Here is a 14,045-nt window from a genome sequence, read left to right on the forward strand (position 1 = left end):
GTCAATTACAATTCTTTTTTTTTTTAATCTTTATTTATTTATTGAGGGTTTTTAAATAAATGCCACCCTCATAGTGGCTCTCTAACAAAACTACACCAGTCTAATTTTCACTATTTCTACGTGCTATGATATCGATAACCATAGAATAAAGGAGCCCAGCCTCTTCCGAAGCAGGGGATGCTAGGATGCTATTGACTCGGTCGATGTCAATTACAATTCATTTTCTTAATAATCAAAAGGCTAAATAAAACTTTTAGAACGTCATTTGACTTTGATCCTTATTATTTCACTGATATGTGTTAAATTTGTTAAATATCAAAAAGTGACGCCATCTACTAGATCATAGGCCAAATGATGGCGCCCTAACCGTTCTAAAAGTTTTAATCATTTGTCGAAAGATGGCAGTAAATTTACTGTGGCTATAATTTACTTTGACAATCCACCTTTATTTCAAATTCTGTTTGCTATAGGGACCGTGCGCGTTGGAGGGTCTGCCATCTTGTGGTCTGAATCGGAACCATAAACAGGCACATTTACACGTCAAGTGTTTTCTTGTGCATAGTAGGTTCTGCCATCTTGTGGGCTCCATCGGAACAAAAAACATCACATTTACGCCTCGCGCCAAAAATCTGACGGCTCCTGTGCTGCCTCCTATAGTTCATGCACGCTCCCTATACACTAAGGCCACCCTGCGTTTGCCCTGCTCACGTCTCGTGAACCACCCTGTATGTTATCACCGTATTCTATAATGCCTCTATAAAGGTGCATCGTGGATAATGTGGTTACCATACAAAGCCTAGGAAAAAGCCTTTGAGACCGAGTCTTATGCCTTTGTGTGGTCGATAACTTTGAGCTAGAAAGGTTAGCACAATATGGGAGATAAAAGGAAGTAGGTTACTTTGAGTATGTTATATGATATGATATATATTTTATGACGACCAATCGCTTTATTTATCATTTTTATATTTGTTTGTTTCGTACCTACATTATTTAGCGTTTGCTTTACGTTTATTTTTAGGGTTCCGTATCCGAAAGGTAAAACGGGACCCTACTAACAATACTCCACTGTCCGTCTGTCTGTCTGTCACCAGGCTGTATCTTATGAAACGTGATAGCTGTGAAATTTTCGCAGATAATATATTTCTGTTGCCGCTATAATATAACAACAAATACTAAAAACAGAATAAAATGTATATTTAAGTGGGGCTCCCATACAACAAACGTGATTTGCCGTTATTTGCGTAATGGTATCCCTTCGTACGCGAGTCCTACTCGCATTTGGCTGGTTTATTTTATTTATTGGCGCCATAAAAAAAATATTAACTACAATTCTGACGAATTCAACGACACCTCATATGTCAAAAACCGTCCAGCCGTTTAAGCTGTAAGGCGTGCCAGAGAAATGGACATATATACATACATACGCTCGAAAAACATTACCCTCCTTCTGATGTAGTCGGGTAAAAAAAATCCGTAATGGCATGTCCGCCCTGGGGCAAGTCTCACCGCATCAAAAAATGCAAATCCCCCGTATGGAAATGACACGACACCAACAAAAGAGCCTGTAATGCATCCTTCTGTCATCCAGATTAAATGCAAATTTAAGCCAAACACGGACCTATTTTTATGCCAACTTTGGCCACACAAAGGATGGGGTGCCAGCGCGCTAGACCCTTAGTTCTCCTGTAGGTGTTTACTAAGCAAAACGCCCTATGTCACTTTGAAGCGACAACAACGGCTTAGTTTAGTTTTTTGTTTTTTTTTTCCTGTTAATATTTATTATGAAATAAACAGTCATGCAAATATTATAGTTACAATTTCTTTTCTTAGTTCTAGACCTTCAGTTTCCCATATTTATCGAGTTTTATAGCTAAACACGATGTAGCACGAGTAAAACAATGTATATTTTATTTTAATTAAGAACATTTTTAACGAGCCTATGTTTAGTATATTGACAACGCAAAATATTGTATTGTCAATATAATTATGTTAACGGCACCAATCATGGGACATTTAAGAGAAAATTTGGAGTATTTTTGATATTTCACCGACATCTGTAAAATTTCTACCGCATTATGCTTTAAAAAATGAATGTTCAATTCATCCTTTATGTTTTCTATGTATTTAATTAAAGCTACTGCAATTGGTTTCAATATTATTAACAAATTAAAAATATGAGTTTTTACTCCAGCCATGGGATGTATGGCGCCATTCATTTTCAAACTAACAAATATCAATGAAAAATTAAACTTAAGTAGCTCTTTGGCTCTTGTTTATGGTAAAATGTTGCCAGCGATTAAAAACTGATGGTAAATACCCGTTTTACAGGATTTGTCTATACCATCCCATTACTGGTGTCTGTTCCATTATACTATATTGCGTTTTATAATGTTGTGTCATCCAACGCAGGTGTAGACACAGCATTGCGTGCGAAATGCAGGGTTCAGGGCAAAGTGGACGGTATGAAATTAACTCGATCCGCTGAACCGCATCTTCAGCATCCATGTCAAAGGATTTGCACGTCTAATGCATGCGAAACTAAATAGGTTTTTTTTAAATAATAAGATGTATTTTTAGTACTACAACACAAGCCTTATTGTATTGCATTTATCTTTCAAGCAACATGGCTCATCAAAGCTTTGAAACATAAAGATTAAAATTAAAATACATACTTAAAATTAACATATTACTACATAATTATTAGGTCATTGAGCTACGAAGTATTGCATTTATCTTTCAAGCAACATGGCTCATCAAAGCTTTGAAACATAAAGATTAAAATTAAAACACATACTTAAAATTAACATATTACTACATATTAGGTCATTGAGCTACGAGGTCGATTTGTGTAAAGTCCTATATATTTTTTATCTAAATAGAAATGAGAGTTAGGGCATTAGATAGGTATTTCTACGTAAGTACTTCATTTCGTTCGATGGGCACCAAGTGTGGAATTCCATTGCAGAACTGAGATATTTGTATTTTAATCAAAATGTCGTCACCCTTATTAGCTTATTACCTAACTACAACGACAGGAAACAGAGTCCTCTCTTCTTCCTCACGTTGTCCGCTTGACAACTAATCCCAAGATTTGGCGTAGGCACTAGTTTTTACGAAAACGACTGCCATCTGACCTTCCAACCCAGAGGGTAAACTAGGCCTTGTTGGGATTAGTCCGGTTTACTCACGATGTTTTCCTTCACCGTAAAACGACTGGTGAATATCAAATGATATTTCGTACATTCGTTTCGAAAAACTCATTGGTACGAGTCGGGGTTTGAACCCACTACCTCCGGATTGCAAGTCGCACGCTCTTACCGCTAGGCCACCAGCGCTCAGGCAACAGAGTCCAAGTAAGTAAATTAATTGCTGCCGGGTACCTAGATGTTCGCATACCATTTGCCGCGCGTGCTCAACGGTAGACTCTATTGTCTAGGTAATAAGGGTGACGACATTTTGACTAAAATACAAATATCTCAGTTCTGCCAAGTTCTTAACTCTGTTGGTTTTTGGACCATTTTGACGCATAGATAGATAGAATACTCTTTATTGGCATACTTCAGTAAAAAGATATAAGAGAAGAAAATAAACAATTGATTAAGATTAATAAACAATTGATTATGATTCAGACAACAGGCTTATCACTAAAGAGCGATCTCTTCCAGCCAACCTTGCGCATAGTCCTTTAGGTAGTTATAACTTAGTTACAGATAATCTTAGAATCTGCCTAGCGGGCTTTTCGGCATAATAATAGTTTCCCAAGTCGCTCGTATAATCCGCTGAAGTCGCTAAACGTTCCAAATCGAATCATCAATCACAGCGCTTATAAACTAACTTACTACACGTGGACTGTAAATATTTATGTAGAAAACAGTATTTTAACTCGTAAAAATTAAAAAGTTAAAACCGGCCAAGTGCGAGTCAGAATCGCGCGCGAAGGGTTCCGTACCATTATCTATAAATAACCAAAAAATCACGTTTGTTGTATGGGAGCCCCCTTAAATATTTATTTTATTCGGTTTTTTAGTATTTGTTGATATAGGTGAAAATTTCAACTGTCTAAATATCACGGTTAATGAGATACAGCCTGGTAACAGACCGGCAAACAGACAGACAGACGGACGGACAGGGGAGTAAGTAAGTAAGTAAGTAAATATTCTTTATTGCACCAACAATTATACATTTTACATACATGTAAAACTACAAATGAAGTCTTAGTAATAGGGTCTCGTTTTTTCCTTTGGGTACGGAACGCTAAAAACTAGGTCGGATTATTTTCATGTAGACTTTATATGCAAGTTGATGAAAAATTTAGCCATAAAAATGTATCGTTCCACAATTCATTTATTAAAGTCGGCACATTTCTCTTCAGGCCAATTATTACTATCACCTTTGTATAAAACAACAAAAGAGACGAAGAGCCATGATTACGCCAACTAAGCGACGGTTATTTAGGGCTTAAAATAGTAGCAGTAGTGGGTAATCTACAAACAAACATGCCCAAGCAATCAAAACATTAATTCGTTCTTCAGCAAAAATATAGTCCATACTGCTGGGCCAAGACCTCCTGTTTTTTACTATGAATTTTTTGGGTCATTTCTCGTAACCGAATTCGTACAAAAACGTATGCAACGTGCCATCAGTCCTAGAAAGTTTCAAGTCAACATACTGTCTCACTAGACTGCGTTTTACCTCGCTGTATTGGAACCATATTAAAAGTTCTGCGGCCCAAGTTGTGGTACGGCGCGCGTCATTACCATACAACACATACGCACACGTACATACACACATACATAAGTTAACGAGTACGAGTATACTCTAGAGACGAAACAATGTTGAAGTCTGGTTTGAAACTGTGAAATGTACAGTCAACGAGGGAAGTTTATATAAACTTTTTATTTCTTTATTTTATTTATTTATACAAGGAATTCCAACGGCTATAAAAGATGCATTAAACTTTTTAGATAGTCATACACAGCCAATTACAGGAACTCGCAAATAAAAACTGTATATATAATTACACACTAGATAAAAAAGCACATGTGATACAAGATATCAATTTGCAATATATCAAAGTTACAATTTAACAAAAAAAAGACCAAAATATAGATATGAGCAATAAGTAAGAAGACTTATAATTTATGAAAATACACTAAGCAAACAACTTATATTCGCATTTGGATGAACAACATGGACTGCACTTTTCGTACTGTGTCGTGTAATGCGTAAGATACCATAGAATCAAGTGTGAGGCTAGATTTACACGGTGTTAATTTTTCCCATATACCGTATACGGGATTTTATCGAATACCGTTGTGACAGCAAAATTTGTATGGAAACTTTCAAAATCGTTCACACGGTGTCTATACGGGAAAGGCGTTTAGTCGTGTGATCATTTTGTAATTGCCATACAAATTTTGTCTCACTACGATAGTACGTTATTCGATTAAATCCCGTATACATAATACGGGAAAAATTAACGACGTGTGAACCGAGCTTAAAAGAAATCTAAATTAAGTAACGGTTCATTCTTATAGCATAATCCTAAAATCATTCCCTGTCGAATATTTCTCGAAGAAATACAAGGGGATGGGGTTCTTCAAAAAAGGAGTGTACAGGTTTCCAAACGGACGAAACAAGAAAGGAAATCACATTTCATCAGCCGGGCAGTATGCTTTTTAGTCACCAGCGTGGTATAAAAAAGCGGCTCTATTTTTAGTTACTTATGAGCAACATGCACAGAGCTCTACAGTTAACACCCTTATGATGGGACTGGCACCAGTAATGGGATGGTATAGAACAATCCTGTAAAATAAGTATTTATCATCAGTTTTTAAGCGCTGGCAACATTTTTCTCCATAAACAAGAGCAATACAGCTGCTTAATATTAATGGCGCCTTCCATCCCATAACTGGAGCAAAAAAACATCGTTTTAATTTGTTAATAATATTGAAACCAATTGCAGTAGCTTTGATTCAATACATAGGAAACATAAAGGACGAATAGGACACCTCCTAGTTTTAAGAAATACTTGGTGTGCCGTAACAGGGTTCATGTCAGTGTTGCCAGGTGAGCGGGAGAGAATTATCATATTCGAGTGTCAAAATTATTGTACCGATGAAAAACTTATCGTACGCCTATCAAAAAGGCACTACTCCAAAAATTTCTTGCAAAATAAGCTTACATGTCCAATGTATAATTAAACAAAAACGCAATTTTCGTCTAAATTGCGAAAAAAAAGGTTTTATATTTGTGTATTGTAGTGATAGATCCAAACGGTTTACAGGAAATTTCGATATTTTTGACGTAAACCAAGGAGCTGAACACCCAAAAGGTGCTATTTGTAGCCTATTTCGCAAGAGAAGTGTCATACTTTGCTTCAAAAACTACTTTTTTGGGGGCATCGTCTAAGGGCTGAAATTTTCGTACTTTTGCGTACGATAATGCTCTTTGGAACGTACAACGTACCGGAGCCCAAATTATCGTACGTATACGACAATTATCGTACGCCTGGCAACACTGGTTCTGTGTGAGCCTACCCTAACGTAACACCAGTTTTGTATCACATGTTATTATGCAATAAATGAATTATGACATTCAACTTTTTAACGCATAAAGCGGTAGAAATTTTAGTGTCGGTGAAATATTACAAATACTCCCTTAAATACTCTCTTAAATGTCCCATGATTGGTGCCGTTAACATACCGCAATAAAAACGCAGCCGACATACATGTATGTTCCAAGTGTACCTATACAATGTACGTATGGATCAGACTGCTGATTACCTAGGCGTGCAGAAACGCCGCTCCGAAACACACCGGCCTATTTTCTTTTAAAAAGAGGACGCGAAAATGTCAACCACTCTAGAATGATATTAAAGTGCGCTATATATGATGTTAATGACAATGATCTTTTCAAATCGGCGCAAAGTTTAGACGGGCTTTAACTAGAAATATTTTGGGTACGAGTAAAAACAGCAAACTAAAATACAGCCTGATTGTAGATATATGTATCGCGCGCTGTAGTTAGAGAAACCGACGGGTACTAGGCGACAGTGTTGTTCGAACGTTAATTAGAAATGAAAATATTTACAAAATGAACCGTGAACTGTAATGCTTAATTTTCAATATTTTCAATTCTAATTCTCGTTCCGCCAACAAAGCTAGGCGACGATAAGTATAATATACATACTTGTTGTCAAAGTCGTATCGAAACCAGGCTAAACTCGTAACAAATTGTTAAATTAGAATCGACCTCCGGGCCAACGTAAAATGGCGACACACTCAATAGACCGCGAGCCAGGAACAGATTTCCATGACCAATCGTCTCCCGGGCGGAAAATTGTATAGTGGTTAACGGCTATGTATGATCAACCCTCGTGGACGACAGCTGCTGCACCGTTGGTGGGTTGAGCAATGGCAGCCACCGGAACACGTAAAAAAAATCGTTTAAAGTATAAGTTTAAAGTGTCAGATAGTTCAGATGCTATTGTTAATTTAAAAAATCATTAGTTGGTTGTATCGCGGCGGTAAGAACGTCAGCTGTTCGCATGAACATGTAAATATAAGCGCTTTACCTTTTTTTGGTAGTAATAACAAAATCATGAAACTTTGCATGTCACATTCCATCAGGCGTTTCAAATAAACGGATTACGCAATTACTTTGGGGACATAAAGTGGTAAGGCGCGTATTTTTTACATGTTCATGTGAATTAGCTGACGGTCTTTCCACCGCGATACAACCGGCTGACGATTTATTTTATTTAGAACAGCATCTAAACTAAACTATCTGTGACAAAGTATCAGCCGGGAGGCGATGACTGACGATATATGCTCCTGGCTAGCGGTCTACAACAAGTTTTAATGTTGTAGAAATTGCGTTTTTCTTTACCGTACCGTGTTCCCGCTAAAATCTGTTGTCTCTAAAACTCAGCGGAACTTTGTTTCCAAATTTTAATGGGGGCGTAGTACTTGAGTTCTGGTTGAAAAACAATGGCAGTATCTCAAGTTCCGCTTAAATCCGACGAAGAGGTCATTTCAAACTTACATTCTGACATCAAAATGATACATTTGCACGTGCTTTTCGCTCCTTGTCCGTGTAGTATTGGTGTGAGTGAGACGCACGAACGACTTGCATCATTGTGATGTTAAAAGTTTGAATTAGCATCGATCTCATTCGTGTCTCGTGAAGCGGAGAATGGAGCTATAACTCGTTCTTTTACTCAAATTTGCCACACGACATATTTTCTCCACAAACTTAGATTTATGTCCTATACGCTCTATAAAATTTTACTTACGGCTGCATTTTTTCTGTGTGTGCCTATTCTCGGAAGTAAGTGATAATATACATCACAACAATCTGCTCAAAATCGTAGGGAAGCATATTAATCAGTGTAACGCACGACCGGTCATCATTCAGATTAGCAATGTATAGATCGTGTCATTCACGAAGACGCGTGCCTTGACTTGTATAGTCATGTTATTAAAGGTTAGATTTGACAAATCTGCGCGTCATCTTGAATGACACGAACTATAACGATATCGATACCGATATAATCGGCAGGCCGATATGTCGGCATCGCCGATTTAAATACACCGGATATCATAGTTTGAAAAGCTCAAATACAAAATGATTTGCGCAAAAATTATCTGATAACAATTTGAATAAACATTGTTTCCTTAACAAAAATCTACCTAAATTGAACTTAATTTTGATTTACTTTGTTTATATTTTCTAGTTTTTCACACTTCACAAAATCGAGAAGTTTTATGCATATTATGTACATTCCTAATTATTTGATGTAAGTATTAACTAAATACTAAGCCATCGATATCGATATCGGTATCGCCGATTATTCCCTTAAAACCGGCGTCGGTTTCGTATCGGCAAAATCATGGTACATCCCTAATTCCGGTCTTAGGCCTTTTTAAAGCAATGTCCATTGCTTTAATCTTTCGGCTGTACTGCGAAGATTCATTATTGACAGTTCAATTGAAAATTATAAGTACGGAAGGTGGAGGTAAGGAAATAAATCTCTATGTACCAAAAAGTGTCATCAAAAAACCTTAAATAGGTGGCGCTACAATACCTAGAGTACTTGAACAAAAAATCAAATCATAGACAGCGCACTTCACTCCGTCAATAGCGCCTAGGTTCTTAGCTACTCTAGCGTTACTCTGGAGAGATTTGGAACTATTATTTATAGCTAACAGCTGGACACTTTTGTAACAGTTCTACCATAAGAGATGTCACTCCTCTTAATTCCACACTCTATAATTATAAGTAATATACGAGCACCATCTTTTCTGCAGTCAAACAAGTAGATACAAAAGTACGGTTCCTCATTCCCGCCTCGCTCACGGGACGGTACTAAACGGGAGCACACCATTTTTTCCAGCAAATATATCGCAAAACTTTCCCAGAGACAGTCGGAGTTTTAATAGCTCTCAATTATATCGTAGATCTATCTTGCAAGTTTGGATTGAAAAGGATAGTTTGTTCCATGGAGCGAGAAGCAATAGGGGTTACATTAAAGATGTATCTCATCCATCGCCTCAACTATTCCATTTCCTGGGATTGCATCGTTTCAGCGCCAAGAGATTTGCCTCCGATGTTTTCGACATACTATTTGTTGTAGACCGACTTCGGAGGAAACGCAATTTCTTTTGTTTTCGTTCGGTTCCTATTAGCTTCGTTGCGGTTTGGTATTGGGTGAATTTATTGGTTCGTTTCAACAATATTGCAAATTGTTATTAATTTGATGATTTCTGTGACAGTAAAATGTCCTTGATCAAAGGAACTAATTATGATTTTATCAGGCGGAAATAAATGAAACTTCGTTGATATACTTATTTCAGTAAATTATTTAATAAAACGAATAATTTCGCCGATATTGAAAAAAAAACGAGTACGGTTTTTAGACACTGACAAAATCATGTAAATATATTTTCGGAACGTTTGTGAACTCGTCCGAACATTATCTTAACCATCCTATATTTTGGATAATCGCCACGTATAATGACGACCGGTCTGACCTAGTGGGTAGTGACCCTGCCTATGAAGCCGATGGTCCTGGGTTCGAATGGATGGTTTGGAAGTAAAAGTATGTGTACATCGTCGCCTAGTACCCATAGTACAAGCTTTGCTTAATTTGGGGCTAGGTCGATCTGTGTGAGGTGTCTGCTAATATTTATATATTTATTTATAGTCCATAATGCCCCCCCCCCCCATATCCCATATCCCTATCTTTCGGATAATCGACGCCTATAGTTTGGCACTAGGACGAAGCTGGTACTGCAGTCAACTTCGTCGCTACCTTCCATGCAGTCGACGTGCATATCGCACCGATAATGCGTAGAATAGCAGTTCATCTTGTTGAAAAAATGCTACATTTTTTTAATACCACGACGGTGGCAAACAAGCATACGGCCCGCCTGATGGTAAGCAGTCACCATAAGCATTACCTTCATATCCCTTAGATAATCGGTGCCAATAGTTGCTATACTAAACATTAAACTGTTACGCAGGATCGGATATACATTACCGTATGTATTATGTCGGTAATTGCTAGTTTGGAAATAAACTAGTTAGTCTGCTATGGATTTCGGTATTTTATGTATCTAACATGTTTGTCTGGAAGAAATCGCTATTAAGCGATAAGACCGCCTGTCCTCCCTATCCAATTGTCTTTACTTGTTTTAGTACTTGTATTGTAAACTGTGTGAAGTGTGTAATAAAGAGTATTGTATTGTATTGGCGCAGTCAGTAGGATAATAGGGTGCGACTATGGATGAAAGCATCCGTATTTACCCGCAGTGGTTAAAACATCTGTAATGTATAGTAATTGTAAGATATTTCCTAATGAATAATATAGAAAAAGCAATTAGCAAAAATTACATGTAATTAAATGATTTATCTATGTATTTAAGCCCCGTAACTACGGAATCGGTCTCGAAGAATATCCACGAGACAATTCGTGTCAGGTTTATGCAGCAAGAAAACGCATAACATAAAGTCGAGACCGTGGAGTGACGGTAGTGGTTCGGATAGGTAATAAAGGTCTAATCTGGTACTTACTGCAGTCGGCTTCGTCGCTGCCATCCATACAGTCGACGTGCATATCGCACCGATAATGGGCAGAGTAACAATACGTCTTGTTGAAGACGTACTGCCCGCAGGACAGCTCATCCTGTAGGCAGTCGGGCGGAGCTGTGGACAAAGAAAGGTGAGTAAGTTGGTTTTATGAGGATATTGAGAATTGAGAAATAAAATACACAAGACCATTTCACACGTACACAATGTGTATGCCTCCACACAGAGCCACTTAGCTTTCTTTATTTTATAAGTGCTTAATTTATGTTTAGCTCATTATCTATTCTTATAGTTTTTATTTTTAACCCGCGACTCAAAATAGGGTGTTATATGTTTGACGCCAATGTCTGTCTGTCTGTCTGTAGCACAGTAGCTCTCCAACGGATGGGCCGATTTCGATGCCTTTTTTTACGTGAAAGTGAGGTTTTCTGTCCTGGTTTCTGTTTCATAGAAATCTATCCAGCAGTTTGAATAGTATCAGCTCTTTACCATATTGATGTCAGGCTTTTTCGGCGTAAATGGATTTTGTGTGCATATAACGTAGGGAGTTTTTAAAATGTTTAATTTAATAGTTATTAAATTATAAGCCGCTCCGTTGCTTATGTAACCCTTTTTACCCCCTTATTCATAAACTTTTACTGAAGTTAACAAGCCGCTAATAATAGTTTGTGCCTTTCCATCATACCAATACGTCGGAAAGGGACAAACGATTATTAGCGGCTTGTTAACTTTAGTAGACGTTTGTGAATAAGGGGGTTAGTGTACGGTCACGTCTGAAAATATCGATACGTACAAAGTGCCAAAAATATGTATACACTACCATAATATATGGGCCATAAAGTCGTTTATACATATTTTTGGCATTTCGATCGTGTCGATGTTTTCAGACGTGACCGTACATCATTATTTTGTTTTGGTTACCTACGAAACAGGCAAAGATGTGCTTTGAGCTTTCCAAATCACACAGGCGGTTAAGCTTTAGGAGCGATTGAATATCAAGCGATTCACATAATATATGGCGATAGAAATCGGTGACCCAATGCGTGGTGTCTGGGAAAATGGCCACATGTCAAATAAACCCCTCTGGATCCTGTTTGTCTTAGATTTGGTCAATGTTGTTTACCCGCTGTAGGCTTTTATCTGTTGTTTATTTGTGACGCTAATGGAAATACGTTAAAATTTGATATTTGTACAGGAAGTGCTGTCTATCCTTAGCCTTACATGAAAATATACATATATAGTGATGTGGGTCTGAACTAACTATGAGTTTACAAAAAAAACCATTTGATTTCACAAAAAACTCCGAGAACTATTTGGTCAAAATAAATGAAAATAACATTTATTTGTTACATTAATTCAACATTTTCTGGCATGTAGATATTTTTAGGCCGTCCGCTAGCTAGCTGGCGCAGTTGCACGCGGGTGAGCGCGTAAACGAAATATATAGTATGAGCCAGGGTTCGAAAGTATAGTTATCTTATAGTACACACACAGACACACACACACACTAGTTTGATTTGTTTTTAAACACACTAGTGTTTAAAAACAAATCAAAATAAATATAATTGGATTGTAACTTGATGATTATCTTATATTTCAATGGTTAATAAAAAAACTAATCAATTTTAGGTCAGTTTTTATTTGTACATAGCAAAAAACGCCCCAATAATTATTTTTTACTATCAAAGAAAATAAATATAGCACCATCAATACTTGGGATAATTATCCGATATTTATAGGATAATTATCGCGATAATTTCAAACCCTGGTATGCGCATTGAGCGACCCTATCTGTCGCGGACGCGTGGCGTTTTTTAGCGGGTTTAACCTACAATGGCACCCGCGTGCGTGTGCCCACTCTATGCACCCGTGCCAGCTAGCGGACGCCCTAATTATTATATATTTTTGAAAAAAAAGGAAATTTTGATTCATCTTGACGACCGGTTTGGCCTAGTGGGTAGTGACCCTGCCTACGAAGCTGATGGTCCCGGGTTCAAATCCTGGTAAGGGCATGTATTCGTGTGATGAGCATGGATATTTGTTCCTGAGTCATGGATGTTTTCTATGTATTTAAGTATTTATAAATATTTATATATTATATATATCGTTGTCTAAGTACCCTCAATACAAGCCTTATTGAGCTTACTGTGGGACTTAGTCAATTTGTGTAATAATGTCCTATAATATTTATTTATTTATTTATTTATTATTATTTATTTATCTTTAATTTAATTTATTCCACGCATATGAATTCCATTACACAATGAAATCAATAAGGTATATTTCCAGTTTAATGCTCAATGATGAAAGCCGCAATGATAAAAGTGTACAAAGATTTTCAATTCCAGACATACTCGTACCATCAATGAGGTATTTTTTGGACTTAAGTTATACATACATTTCTTTCAGTGAGTTCTATTTACATTTTAACAGAACAAAAGTGAATTCGTCGTAATTTCATGGTATCTATTAATTTAAACATTTACACAATGATCGACTTACGAAAACGTCGCTTAACCATAAAGTATTAAATATTTTGAAAAGTGCGTTTGCTAATTTGACACTTCAGACCAAAGTATTCATATTATCGCCTTTTCACACATATTTTGTTGTATATCAACCACAGCTAAGCCTTTTCGTTTGATTTTTTCAAGTGAAACAAAAGTTTAATAAATACTTTCAATGAAAACCATAGCGAACATGATCAGTCCAGTCGTTTTTGAGTTATTGCAAAAATCTTCGCTTCTTATTGTTAGTAAAAAGACGTACAAAGCGCTGCAAAGGTACTCCCTCATACTTGTAATGTTCATGGTACTTATTAATAGCCCCCGTTTGGCCTATTTTGACAGAATGGTAACTACGAAACCTACACTGAGCATGGCCCGACATGGTCTTGGTATTTTTTTTTTCTATGGGAGACAAAACATTTTTGCGATTTCGGGGTTGGTCTTATA

At 37.0% G+C, this 14,045-nt stretch overlaps 1 protein-coding gene across 2 annotated transcripts in view; it reads right to left on the reverse strand.

The window, feature by feature from the left end:
* The window catches only part of LOC133523314 (low-density lipoprotein receptor-related protein 2), a 506,862-nt gene that overhangs the window by 41,659 nt on the left and 451,158 nt on the right, over positions 1–14,045 (reverse strand). For both annotated transcript variants that reach the window (XM_061858821.1, XM_061858820.1), the window contains one exon: positions 11,077–11,208. In XM_061858821.1, the coding sequence (XP_061714805.1) occupies positions 11,077–11,208 (132 nt within the window). The remainder of the gene's footprint in view (positions 1–11,076; positions 11,209–14,045) is intronic.

This window comes from Cydia pomonella, chromosome 12, assembly GCF_033807575.1.
Source record: "Cydia pomonella isolate Wapato2018A chromosome 12, ilCydPomo1, whole genome shotgun sequence".
NCBI lineage: Eukaryota > Metazoa > Arthropoda > Insecta > Lepidoptera > Tortricidae > Cydia > Cydia pomonella.